Source organism: Syzygium oleosum, unplaced genomic scaffold, assembly GCF_021117445.2.
Source record: "Syzygium oleosum isolate NSW1041296 unplaced genomic scaffold, Sole_v2.1 Sole_v2.09, whole genome shotgun sequence".
Lineage (NCBI taxonomy): Eukaryota > Viridiplantae > Streptophyta > Magnoliopsida > Myrtales > Myrtaceae > Syzygium > Syzygium oleosum.
Window position 1 is genome coordinate 6,086,150 of NW_026607493.1, and position 14,118 is coordinate 6,100,267.

General features: G+C 45.8%; 3 protein-coding genes across 3 annotated transcripts in view; 1 reads left to right on the top strand and 2 right to left on the bottom strand.

Moving 5' to 3' along the window:
- The window catches only part of LOC115673745 (40S ribosomal protein S23), a 77,214-nt gene that overhangs the window by 2,280 nt on the left and 60,816 nt on the right, over positions 1 to 14,118 (top strand). The gene's annotated exons all lie outside the window — the stretch shown is intronic.
- Positions 788 to 5,050, bottom strand: LOC115673450 (uncharacterized). Its single transcript, XM_030595621.2, has 3 exons — positions 5,020 to 5,050; positions 1,323 to 4,558; positions 788 to 1,223 (listed from the first exon to the last, which is right to left on the bottom strand). The coding sequence occupies exons 1-2, from the start codon at positions 5,048 to 5,050 to the stop codon at positions 1,329 to 1,331; spliced, it is 3,261 nt and encodes a 1,086-aa protein (XP_030451481.2). The 3' UTR covers positions 788 to 1,223; positions 1,323 to 1,328.
- Positions 9,886 to 12,472, bottom strand: LOC115673746 (pentatricopeptide repeat-containing protein At3g09650, chloroplastic). The gene has a single exon (XM_056314574.1). The coding sequence runs from the start codon at positions 12,351 to 12,353 to the stop codon at positions 10,047 to 10,049; it is 2,307 nt and encodes a 768-aa protein (XP_056170549.1). The 5' UTR covers positions 12,354 to 12,472; the 3' UTR covers positions 9,886 to 10,046.

The following is a 14,118-nucleotide window of genomic DNA, read 5'->3' on the forward strand; positions in this document are numbered from 1 at the left end:
CAGCCCAAAACGAAACCCAACACGCATTCTCTCTCTCTGTCTCCGCTCCTAGCATACAGGCCCGACGCAACCACCACCGCGTCTCAGCCTCTCCACCACGCACTGTCTGTCCCTCCTTCAGCAATCGTTGCAACCATTGTGGACCTCAGACGGGGCCGTGGGAGCTAGGGCGTCAGTGGCGGGGTCTCGCGGCAAGTTGGTGCTGTGGGGGTGGCTTGGTGAGGGTGGTGCTGTGTGTGAGGGGACTGAGGAGGGAGAACGGATTGGAAGAAGATAAAACAGGGGAGGGGTTTGGGCGGGTACGAAGGCAAATGGGTGTTTTTAGGTGAGGGGTATTTGATGTGTAAGAATGAATCCTTTCAAGGCAAATGGGTCTTTTAGGCGTAAAAAGTAGATTTCGAAATGTGAGAACGGTATATGATATGAAGAATAAAGTTGAGAATAGTTTTTACAATTATATCCAATGTAAAGTGATGTCCCATACCATATCGTGTTTTAATCCACAGTAGGTAGCTGAATTGCACAATGTTTGATATGCAACTATAGCTGCATGTATCATGTAGAAAGTTCTCTTCACCATTGGCAATAGAATAGGATTTGCAAGTTCATGGTTGACGTTCAATCCTTTATGGCACGTTTCTTGGCACACAAGAAACATGATCGTCCAGCGCACCAATGTCCATTGTAACACTTGGAGAAGAATTATACGTAACAAGATGCAGTATTCGCCCAGAGATTGAAAACACAGAATTGAGGAATATTTGGGTATGTTATGCACTTTGAGAAATGGAAAGGAAACTGCAGCTAAGATGTAAGCATTGTATTCAGATCCTCTCTCAACTCCATAAGTTAATCCTATCAAACACCTGTTTTGTTTCACACGGCAGGGACCTAACTTAATATCCCAACCGAGGTTACATTTCCGGGCCAAACAAAAATGAAGGGCACAAAAGAGTACATACACATCGTTTTTTCCCCCAAGATCTAACAAAAGCGACCATGAAGGTTGAGTCCGATGCTGGCGGTAGACTATGTAAATATCGAAGAGGAGGCTTTCGCCAGCAAATTTGACACACTGTTCATCAATCATCAGCAACTTGCAGCAAATGATACCTTATGGAGCATTACTTAAAAACCCCCGTCTTCCAAATGCAAAAAGTCCATACCTTTCCATAGATGTAACATGACACCATGGGCCAACGAGCTTGAAATGCAAATGATCCCTGACGAGGCAAAAAAGAAAGACAGGACTCTTTTAAATCTTCAAGATTCATGTATGAATTGAAAGAGTAACGCATAAACTGTAAAGAGCAATAGAAGACCTGGAGTCACAGCTTATCTTGCTGACGCTTCTTGTTGTGCCTTCTTAGGTGAGAAGAAGAAGCTTCAAGAGAGCTAGATCGCACGTACTTGAGACGATAACTTCGAAGTAGTGGCCCGAAAATACGATGCTCTCCGAGTCTGATGAAAGCAGTTTCTGCATCCGTACGATTCTTGAAGACTATTTTAACCTGCTTGCTCTTGTTCAACACTTTCGACTCCGATTCCTTCAAGGGGCCGAAGCAGCTGAACATCTTGTTCAGCTTAGTTACTGAAGGAGCTAGATTCAGGTTGGTAAAGGTCAAAATCAGAGCAGTCGAAAAATAGTCTTCCTTGGAACTCCCGGGGACTTCACTGTCAGGCTTTTTTCCTTCCACATAAGGATTTTCACAAGGAAATTGAGCTTCCTGAATCGAGGCAGGATCATAATGGTGATTGATTAGTGGTTCCGTAAGATGAGCAGGCTTCTTGCTTGGGGTTTCAAGCGCAGAATTCCCTGTATCCTCCTCATCTTTAAGCAACACTTTCTGTTCAGAAATGCTCTGGGTTATCCTGTCGGTCATAAATGCATCCTTTGAGCACTCAAGTGCCGTTCCAGAGACATCATCACTTGTACGTTTGCCTTCCACGTAAGGATCTTGAAAAGAAGCCTGTGATTTCCAATTCAAGACGGGACAAAACTGTTGATCTGTTTGTGGTTCCATAGAAGGCACAGGCTTTTTGCATGGGGCTTTAAGCAGAGAATCCCCTGCATTCTGATTTCCAAGAGACAGTTGCGGTTCAGGAAAGCTTTGGATTATCTTGCTGGACATAAATGAATCCTTGGAGCGCTCAAGCACCGTTGCAGGGATGTCATCGTTTGGCCGTTTTACTTTCATGTAAGGATTTGGACGACGGACTTGTAATTTCTGAATCAAGCTATGACGAAACTGGCCTATTTGTGGTTTGATGGAAGGAACGGGCCTCTCACTTTCAATCAGAGAATCCCCTGCATTCTGGTTTCCAAGCGATGGTTGCTGTACGGGAATGCTCTGGATGGTGCTGCCGGTGGAAAATGGATCCTTTGGGCACTCAATCCTCATTCCAGAGACATCATGAATTGGCTTTCTTACTTCCACCAGAGGATTTTCATGGGGCAATTGAGGAACCCGAGTAAAGGCAAGACAAAACTGGCGATCCATTCCAGAGACATCATGAATTGGCTTTCTTACTTCCATCAGAGGATTTTCATGGGGCAATCGAGGGCCCTGGGTAAAGGCAGGACAAAACTGGCGATCCATTTTTGGTACGACAGAAGGAACAGGCCTCTCACATGGGGTTTCAAGCTGAGAATCCCCTGCATTCCGATTTCGAAGTGTCAGTCGCGGTTCCTGTAAGCTACTAATTACTGTGCTGGTCCTGACAGTATCCTTGAAGCACTTCAGATCCATTGGTTCTGCGACGCCAAATTTTGTCAAAATACTCCGAGTCTCCACAACAGATGCTTCTAGTGCAGGCTCTCCACATGACTTCAATGGGAGATGATTCGGGACAACCAAATTTCTGAATTCCGAGAAGTATCTCACCGTGCAAGTCGGATATCTATTCTGTCTCATGGGATTGCCAGCAAGAAGACATAGCTGTAACAGCATCTGTTTAGGAGAGACATATCCAAGGAGGTTTTTTCTACTACAGGAATCATGGGGAATGAGACCAGAATGGCCGTTTTTGTTGCTTCTACCCGAGGGACTTTCTTTAAGATGCTCCGCCAATGGGAGTGACCCATTTGATTCACTTGCAAACTTAACGATTCTGTGCATCGCTCTATGATTTTGCTTGAACTGCATGGATTGGTCCATGCTGATCGTGCTAGGAGCACCTGTACATGCTGATACCGATTCATTTGGACCAGCAGCTTTGCCAAACGAGTTCCCACAAGCTCCTTTATCTGACCCAACTTCATCCGTCAACATACGCTGACAATTCTTCGCCGACGAGGCTGGGAAGCTCTTTCTCTTTCTTCCAGGATGCACCACGTCAAGCGAAATGTGCTTAAGCTCGTTCGAGTTGCTCATGTGACATTCTGTTTTCCTCTGGACCTCAAGCATTGTCATCCGATTTTGCTCGAACATGTGCACAGATTGATCCGCGCTAATCTTCATCAGAGCACCTGTACATGTTGATACCGATTCATTTGGACCAGCAGCTTCGCCAAAAAAAAAGGAGTTCCCACGAGCTCTTTTGCCGGACCCAACTTCATCAGTTAAAGTACGAAGACAGTTTTCAGCGCACAAGGCCAGGCAGGTCTTTCTCTTTCTTCCAGGATGCATGCCGTCTTGGAAACTGTTCTTACGCTCACTTGAGTTGCTTATGTAACATCCTGTCTTCACTGCACGCATCCCACGACAGCCCTTGAACTCTGGATTAGCGCCATCAATCTCTATAGGGTTCTGATAACAATCTCCTAATGGAGTCATGTCGGCCTCGTTCTCCAACTTCCCACTGAACGATATGAATTCAGGTAGCCGAGAAAACCCCTTCCATCGGGAGAAGGCCAACAGTTGGCTCTTCGCCACGGAAAGCAGGAGTCTGCTAGGTCCACCGAGAGGCGATTCGCCCCATTTTCTAACATACTTGACAAGTTCTCGAGGTGTAAAAGAAGCCGTACTCAGAACACTATCTTCAGCGCCCTGCTGACTTGAATTTTTCACCGAAGCAGCATTAACTTCAGCCTGAGCTTCGAACCTGGTTTGCACTTCTCTGGGCACACACCGGCAGGTCAGCACGTACTCCACCCGCCTAGAGAGATCGTCGAGAGCGCGGTCCACAGCATGACGGAGCTTATCCGTGCCGCTTTGCATCTCCATCAGTGGGAAATGCTCCCACAATGGCTTTATCAGCGAAACCCGATCAGGTCTACGTGCCCATTCCCCAAAACATGCTACCACAAAATAATCCTTCGTCACTCCGGCAGAGCAACCAGTTAGCTTCCCTGGCCACCAATAAGGGCCCCTTACTTTGCACCAGACGAGATCCGCTATACTGATCTCTCGGCCCGATTCTGCCGATCTTCCATTCCTTCGGGTTCCATCCCTTAAATCATCACAACCCAAAATGGGCGCCGTGGCCGCGGTACACTCACCCACATTACTGACACAATCCATGTATGGAAAGAGATGGCAATCCTCGTCCTTCTCCTTATCTCTGCAGCATTCTGTTTCAAGTTCAGAAATTGCACTCACGCGACCCCTGCTTCTATCTGCCCGACAAGCGAGCAGCAAATCAGCAGGCGCCGATTCCGCGCAACGCGTCGATAAATGCACGCGCGTTTACTTGAACTAGAGGCGAGAAACTAATAAACGAAAGAAATCCAGCAAACACATCGACATGAATTTACCTCGTCCGGCACATCAATCGTCGTCCCACCCGCACCATTTCATCCGCAGTCATGTCCAACGACGCCTCCCGGTTCCTCCTCCACCGTCAAATTCATCAGCCTACAAGGTTCCAATACCAAAACAAGATCAAACAATCGAGCCAAACCCCAGAAAGAGAACGAGATTGATCGCCGAATCGAGTCCCCGTTCCAAGGGCCGAGAGCGACGTACGTAACATTGCATCGCGCGTCAAGACACCACCTTTAAACCCACGACAGAAAGAAAAGGACGGGAAAACAGAGGAGCAGTAGTCTTGCAGCGCAGAAGGTTTGAGCCAACGAACCTGTTTCTTCTCGAACGGAATCCGCCGCCATCCGTTGCTTCGAGTCTGGCACGGTGCGTTGAGACAAGACGACGAGAGACTGCTTTCTTTATTCACGGCTCTGCTCGGAAGAAGAGCAGGACGAGGACGAGGATAGAGAAAGCGAGAGATACGATGAAGACGATGAAGACGATGGCGACAGGACGGCGACTCCTCCCACGTTTTTGTTCTTTCTTCTGTCTTTTCTTATGTTTATTGACTAGGTTTCGTTGACTCCGGAGGGGATTTTCTTTTCTTATTTTTTTTCGAAATCCTTTTTTGCTAGGAAATCTGCCCTCACGATTTTTTTTTGTTCTTCTTTTGAAATTGAATGGCTGAGACTTGGAACGTAAATGAAAATCATTATCTTCCCCGTCCCTATTTTTATTCCCTACACGAGTTTTTGAAGAAAAAAATGACGTTTGTTATTCTTAAATTTTTACCGGCGGTTGGTAAAGGATAGAGGGCGGCGAAGACGAGCGATAAGAGAGTTATTGTTTCTAATTCTATTCCAAACTTATTTCCGAGCTAAAAATTTGTCTCGAGAATAAAAAATATGAAGTTGCGTTATCAAACGGATTTCCTTTTCAAATTTGTTTCCGGGAACAGAAAAATAGAAAAACAGGAAAATCAAAACGGTTATCTTTCGCGCCCTTAACCACTTATGACAAAACTGAAGATTTGTAATTTTAATGGACCAGGCATGGATAACCGACTGAAAGCGTGCGACATTATAATGCGTGCAAAAGGAATTTTAATGACTTCATAATCAGAACCATTTATTTTTTTACCACTTTGGCATTAGAACTTGAATTTATTTGGAAGGAGATCCGCCGTGTGGTCTTTATTACATAGACACTCTCCTTACGCGTAATTTCAATTTATTTGGTTTTCGGAATCGGTTATTCTCTTGTTCTCTTGATTTCGCATAGTTATTTCTCCAATCTTCGATAACCGTTCTCGCGTTAAGAACCCTACTTGTAGCTCCACTTCAGGACAGGGATAACTTTTTTTTCTCACGACAAGATAGCTTTCTGTTCCGAGTAATTTAACGTGGGGACACGATTACATTTGGCTCTTTCTAAAATGGGCTTAGAAGGATCACGATATATCTCAAAAAAGTGAACATGATCATGAAATATTTTAGGCAAAAAGTTTTGGAGATTGGAAAAGGGCATCTCTCGATGTGCTTTATTATATTATAATCTCACATTATAATAATGGAGGAGCTTTGTGATATTACTTTTATTTAATCAGGATGTAAATCTACGGCATTACTGTTTCGCCGGTTGTGAAGAAAGGGTAAAAAAGTCTCCCACGAATCTCAATGGGGCCCACCCTCGCCATTGATACCGGAGTCCATATGTGTAAAAAAAAAAAACACATTCGATAAGATAATTCAATTTTTAGATCTTTAATTGCAACATTATAGTTAAGGTTTACCGAGAGTCATAATTTTGTCAACAGGGGTACAGGTTTGCCAATCGATTGACAAACTTGTGCGAAGCACAAGCAGACCTGTAGGAAGCCAAGACTTCCTTTATTGTCATTCTAGGCGCCGAAGGCTACTATAACTTGCGTATCCGGAGATAGCCAATTTCGACCCAAAAAAAAAAGAAAAAAAGATAGACAATCGAAGTTGATGTGGTGTTTATCTTCACCACCTAAGAGGCCCCAAGTTCCCTCCAAATCTTTTTCTTCCCTGGAGAGAGGGAATACGGAGAGAACATGGGAATGAGCCTCCACCATACCGGGGAGTCCCTTCCGTATGTTTTCTCCTTGAGCCTTTTATGGTCATGCTTAGGACCAATTTGATACCAAAGTCTATATGTGTTAAAAAAAACACATTTGATAAGATAATTCGATTTTTAGAGCTTTAATTGCAACACTATAGGTAAGGTTTATCGAGAGTTATAAGTGGAGATTTAAACCGAAGACCGGTAACAAAAGTTTCCCAAATTGTTAATAGGCAAGTACCTTCTCCATCTTCAGAAATCTGAGCAATTGACAAACCAAAAAAAAACACCCTCAAGTATGGATCTCCTTTTAGGAACGGCAACCGCCACCTCGGTGGTCAGCAGTCGCCACCGACCCACGGAGGTGGTGGTCGCTCGAGACACCTGCATAGATCCGGGGAGCAACGCTTCGCGCTTGCTTGACGGAGATGAGAGAGATCGTGCGAGTGAACACCCGAGTCACGACACGGATCATCACGTCTAGGAGCTCGTGGTGGTCGCGACGATCAAGATTCGCAATCCCAGACCATCGAGAAGGACGTCACTCGATCAGAGACCGCCCCCCCCTTCCCCCCGTACAAAATTTCCGACACTCGTCCCCTACTTATCCTATTCGATGTGCATTAGATAGAATAACTTTTATCCTATCCGGACTCTTCTTATTCAAGCTACTAAAAAAACGATGGCCTAATCGTACGGCACAACGTCCCATTTTCGCGTGTCGGTAGTGGGCACTTCAATGGTTTTTTCCCCTCTTTGGACCAGACAGCGCTCAACTCCTCCAATTTTAGTTTTGGCCCCAAATAAAGTGAAAAGATGTAGCCCCCGCAGTACGGACAATGAAAAGTGGCCAGAATCTCTGCATTCTTGCCTTTCCTAGAAAGAAATTAAAATTTTAATTCGATTTATAAATTCCTCTTTTTCCGATTTCCAGAAGTAGAAACTGAGCTCATTTTCAAATAAATTCAATTACTTATACAATCACATCGTATTAGAGTTATATATTAAATTAAAAAAAACTCAATCGATTCATCTTTTATTCCTTCCAAACCCACCTTTCATATAATAATACGAAAAAAATTAATAATTAAATTCTATTCGCGATTCAAAAATTTACTTGCCCCACTCGGAGCTCGCTTTCTCCCCTCGAAAAACTTACTTATTTTATGGACAAACTTACGATCTATTATTATGATCTATTAGTATTTTCTTTGTACATGTTATTCAACTTTGGAAGCGTGCTTCACTCTAATATTACTCATGGGAAATGATGCTCTTACACCAGTATGTATGAGCTGGGGAAGTTTTGCATCAAGTTTCATCTACTGATTTATAGTAGCCTCACGCACGTTTGCTAGATACATTAAAAAAAAAACCTCATTCTTTTGTAATAAAACGAATTGTACACGTATAAAACATTTATCAAAATTATACTCGGGTGAAATATTTCAATTTTTAACTTATTATATATCTTTGTATTAGTCAGTTAATTTTTTCCGGCGTTTCAATTATCATTTATAAGATGAGCAGTATAACTACATAACTTCCTATTCCCATAAATAAATGTAATATATTCATTTCTCAATAGAATGCAATAGTAGTAAAAAGTTCAACTATGGATACGGTGGGTTTTATAAAGTCCTACCAGTGTAGATGGTTCTCTTCTAATATGTAAAATTGTCTTATTCATTACCCAATTGATGTAAACTCAAACCATTCGATTTTCATTTTTCATCCAATATTCCTTTCATGCTTTTTGCCGGAGGGTACAAGAAAGAAACAAAGATACAAGGATTGGTTTGGAATAATTGGAAAAATACGATGGATAAGGATCAAACCTTTCACTGAATCAGACGGAGTCGACCAGATTTGGCGTCGCACATGCCTCTGACACGAAAAAGTATTCAGTGGTTAGGTACTGCCACCACGTCGTAGGATGACGTGGCACATATTTTGTACTGAAAACTAATAAAAAATTGACACGTGTCCGTGACGTGACAAGTAAAAAAAAAAACAAAAGTAAGCTTCTGTTTTTTCTCTCTCATCTTCCTCCTCCTTCTACCGCCATCTCCTTCATTTGGTCACCGGCGGAGTCGCCGGCGCTGCGTCAAAGCCGACCATTACTGCTCGTCGGACGAGCCATCGTCGCTCGCGACCTTCCATCCACAGCGCACCGCCCCGTCCATCGTATGAAACTTTCCTTTATTTTTTCTTTCTTTTGTTCGGAATGAAGCTTCAGTGGGTATGAAACTTTTTGGTTTTCTCGACGAGCTATGGCCTCAAATTTGGAGTTCGTCCTGGAGATGGACCATCAGCCTTCCTCTATTTTCCTTTTTTGGTTCGGAATGAAGCTTCGTCAGTGGGTATGATGAAACTTTCGGGTTTTCTCGGAGATGGACCATCAGCCTTCCTCTGTTTTTCCTTTTTTGTTCGGAATGAAGCTTCCTCGGTGGGTATGATGAAACTTTTGGGTTTTCTCGAAGAGCCCTGGCCTCGGATTTGGAGTTCATCCTGGAGATGGACCATCGGCGAGTTCCTCCAGATCTGGAGATGGAGCTCTTCGTTGGAAAGATCGAGCCCAGCGACTAGTTCCACGAGGCCAGATCTGGATCAACAAGCATGAAGATGGAGCTAGGACAGGGCGGTGCTCTGTCGATGGAAGGCCGTGCGCGATTGGGCGAGCGACGACGGCTTGTTCGGTCGGCTTTGACGCAACTCCGGCGACTCCGCCGGTGACCAAATGAAGGAGATGCCCGTAGACGGAGGAGGAAGATGAGAGAGAAAAAACAGAAGCTTAGTTTTGATTTTTTTTTATTTACTTGCCACGTCATGGACACGTGTCGATTTTTTATTGGCTTTCAGTACAAAAGTTATGCCACGTCATCCTGTGACGTGGCAGTACCTAACCGCTGAATACTTTCTCGGGCACACTTCCATCAAAGGAACAGATTGCCGGATCCCCGAAAGAATGTCCCGCCGGAAGTCTTCTGGACGCGAATCTTGGTGTTCATCAATAAGCAGTCGGTCGACCCAATACGAAACCAAGACCTGCAGAACTCATCCTGGAATTTGCCGACGGAGACCACCACACCAGCCAATGATTCATGGCGAGTTCAGGAATCCATCACATTGCAATTGATGTTTCAGCTTTCATTATACAGGTAATTACAACGACATGCATACAATTTCCAATGTCAATCTGTGTAGTATGACCAACTATACACTATAAACTACCCTCTACTATCTTCCACTGTAAATATCTGTCATTTGCCTTTAATCGGATCCAAAATGCCACTCGCTCGCGTAGTATGAGTTCGGCAGGCCCACCCAGAACTTGAACGCCTCGGCCGATCTCTTCCGTTCCGCCCTCCTAGCTTGCCTGGCCTGCGAAGCATGCTTGCTGGTGAACATTCTCGAATGCATCTCCACATAAATCCTCTTGTACTTGGTCTTGTTGGGTGAAATCCCGTTCTCTTCCATGCATGCCACAATCTCCAAGGCCTTCCTGAAGAAAGCGGCCCTCACGCATATATCGGCCAGAGCATCCAAAAGGCCCTCGTCCGGTTTCAACGGCGGGAGCGACGGGGAAGAATCGGGTTTGTCGCATTTTTTGCTCGCTCTCCACCTTTCCTTTATTTCATTCCAAAGCAAAAGGGCCTCTCCGGGTTTCCTGGCCAACGTAATGCCACTGGCAAGGCTACCGTAAGTGGCAACATCGGGGTATGGCCCGTTCTCTTTCATCCTCTGAACAACCTTCTTCGCTTCTTCAACCAACCCAAGTTTGCAATAACCTTCGACCAGCATGTTCCAAGCCGCCACATCGGGTTTCACTCTTGGATCTTGGATCATCTCGTCGAACACCTTGTGCGCCAGCTTCGGTTGCCCAGACGAGGCAAACGCTTTCATCAATGTAGTGTAACTGATCTTGGTCGGGGCAATCGCTCTCGCTCGCATCTCGTTGAAGAATTCGAGCGCCCCCGTGCTGTCATCGATTAGTATACATCCGTCGATCAAGGTGTTGTATGATACCACATCAGGCTGTACCTGTGCGTCTCTGGCCATTTCTTTGATCAGCTCCTTGGCCTTGTCCATCTGCAGTTGCTGGCAGTAGCCCTTCAAGAGTATGTTGTAGGTGATCCTATTTGCAGGAACACTGAGTCTCTGCATCTCAGCAAGGACCCGACGCGCTTGATCCATCGACCCAGCCTTCACTAGCGCAGAAATGACAGTAGTATATGAGATGTGGTCTGGATGTCTGGAACTGTCTTCCTCATGCCGCATTGCCTCTAGCATCCGGACTGTGTCCTTTACGCGTCCCGTCCTCATATATCCCTTCATTAGGGTAGTGTATATTCTGGAATTGGGAGCGTATGAATTCGGCAACAATGGAGGTTCGCTTAAATTCGGTTCGATTGAATTTGGAAGCAACTTCGCAAACACAACGATTTCACCATCATCTTTAGCCAAATCTATCGTCTTCAATTCTTGGTCATATTCATCTTCCTCCTCATCACTCAAATCGTCCACATTGGCATCCCTCAGAATCTTGCAAAGATCTCTCCTTCCTTCTCTCATAGCCTGCACTATCTTCTCTGCAGTGTCCAAGTCGCCGAAACCAACATAAGCAGCGACGAGTGAATTCAACGTACTCATGCACAATGGAATTCCCTTCGAAAGAATCATCTCTAACACACACACAAGCAAGTCCTTCCTATCTACTCTAGCACACAACTTAATCATCACATTATAAGTCAACACATCAGGCTCGGCCCCGAACTCAGGCATTTCATCGAACAGTTGCGAGAACTTCCCTGTGTCCCCCAAGTTCGCGCACGCGTTGAGCACAGCATTAAACGCGGCCGTGTCGGGCCTCGAGTCAGCGACCGCGGCAGGGTCGGCGACATTACGGAGCCGCCGCGTCACGGCCTCGAAGAGCCTGACCGCTTCCGCGGGGCCGTCGTCCCCGGACGCGGCGAGGCGGCTGACGACGGCGCTCCAGGCCTTGACGTGGGGGAGGTACCCGGAGCGGAGCATGGACTTGACTACGGAGGAGGCGTAGAGGGTCTGGCCGGCCTTCGCGGCGGCCACGGCGAGGAGGCCGAGGGAGTTGGCGTCGAGGCGGCGGAGCTGGCGCTCATCGCGGAGGCGCGTGAGGATGGACTGGGCGCGCGCGAGGCCCTCGGGGGTCTTCTGGTAGGACAGCTGCGACACCAGGCGGCTGAGGCAGGTGGGGTTGGGAAGGCGGTCGGACTGAGCGTACGCAGCCCAGGCTTCCTCCGTCTTCCTCTGGCGAAGGAGGGTCAGGAGCTTGTCGTCTTGGGAGTACGGCTTCGGGGTCGAGATGGCGCCGCCGCCGCCGCCACCGCCGCCGCCGGGGGAGGGGAGGGAGAGGTCTCGCGTGCTGACCGTGCCGCGGGCGCGAGATGGCCACCCGGGTGGCTCGGCGGCGGCGGCGGCGGCGGAGGAGGAGAGGGGAGGCGGCGGAGGGAGGCGGCGGAGGGGGAGAGGGCGGCGGGGGAGCGGGAACGGATTGGTGGGGGCCGGCGAGGAGGAGGAGGTGGGAAGTGGTAGAGGGTTCATGACTGGCCCATGGACGGAGGATTCTTGAAGAGTGTTCGAGCTCCTTTCTCCTTCTCCTCCTCTGCTTCGAGTCTGAAGATGGGAGGGACGACGAAGAAGGAAGAGGAGAGGGATAATGACAGAGAGAGAGAGAGAGAGAGAGACGGAGTACTCCTTCTCCTCCTTTCTCCTTCTCCTTACTTGCGTGACGCTGTACGGTACACGCGAGCCCATTCGATTTCCGCCGTTAGATGATGCGGGCCCCCTCTTTCAACCCGCGCATTAATGGTTGAGGTGGAGTTACGCGCGTAGTATAAAGTTGTAGGCGAGAATTGCTCGAGTGGAAGAGGGGTGGACTACGTCGAGTACGTTCTGTCCCCTTGTTTCTCCTTATCGTTCGATTCATGCGATTCAGATAATATCCCCACAGCTTTCGTATTTTCGAAGGTCACTACTGATGAACTCGTTAATTATATTGCTCGGATATTTGTTTATGGATTTCTCTTAATTGGTGCCTTTGGGTTTTTTTTTTTATCTAAGTAAATTAGATAATTTTTATTAAACCTTTTTAGTCACCGATTTTTGTTCCAACATGTGCAATGAATGCTCTGAGAATGACAATCTTTCCTGCGAGTGCGAGTGCGAGGGCGATAAAAATCTCATAATTGTAGTTGGGAAGGATGACAAAGTGAAAAGTTCGATTGGATAAGCTTGAATGATACTTGACATACTGAATGTATCGTTTGGTTCAGCATTTGCAAATGACTTCGAACCTGTAAAGGCCATTATGGCCGAAGCTAGCATTTCCGAAGCCTTTTAGCCCAATGCAAGTGAGACCCAGTTTCGGCATTTCAACATTTTCGAAATGCTACCTTAGGGTTTAATGACTTTGTTTTTTCTTTCAATTTTGCCTTAACCGGTATTTTCGTATTCCAATCTTGCCCCCAAGAAAACACTATTCATCTTCTGTATGATACACTCTAGATCTTTTTGTCGGTGGCTAAGGCACTAAAGTTGTTCGGCAACCCCCGTTTAGGACGCACCGATCATCGAAGGGCCACATTGGGTTGCCTGAGGTCACGTGACCTCGATGTCACCTTGCTCGGGGTTGCACAATCTCGGTAGCTTGTCACTTGGGGTTGCATGACTCTAGGCGAGGGCCATCGGAGTTACGCAACCCCAAGCGACGGGTCGTCGCCTCTCTTTCAAGCTTCCCTTGAGCTTCGCCGTTCGCTATTGATATTTGAGGAGATCCGTGCTTCGCCTATTTATTTATTTTTTAACCAAAGTCCGTCACAGGTTTGTGGAAAATAGCGTTTACTATTTGCATTTTACGAAACCCTTTGATCTAAAAGTACTTTGCATTTATGCAGAGGTTCTTCCCAAAGGCTTTTCCCAGCGCACATCTATTAAACTTGATTTTTAAGTGATATAAATTATTGCCGACTCTTTAATTGATCCACCGTGAAATTTTACGGAATCATTGTCAACTAAAAGTTTAATTGCTTATGAATACGCGGCTTAATATTTAAGTACTTTAGCACTTCTTTTCACTTCCATAGTCTTTACCCTACGACTATGCTTGAAAATACAAAAAATAAGTGATAAAGAAGACAAATAAGAGCCTAAAAAGATTCAAACACATGACCTTCTATTATGATAACATGTGAAATTTTGTAAGACTAATGCTGATTCTTTTAAAAGTTTAATCTATTATATAAAGGCATAATTTAATATTTAGATATTTTTAACGTCCACTAAATTTAATATCCACTTGTAGATTTGC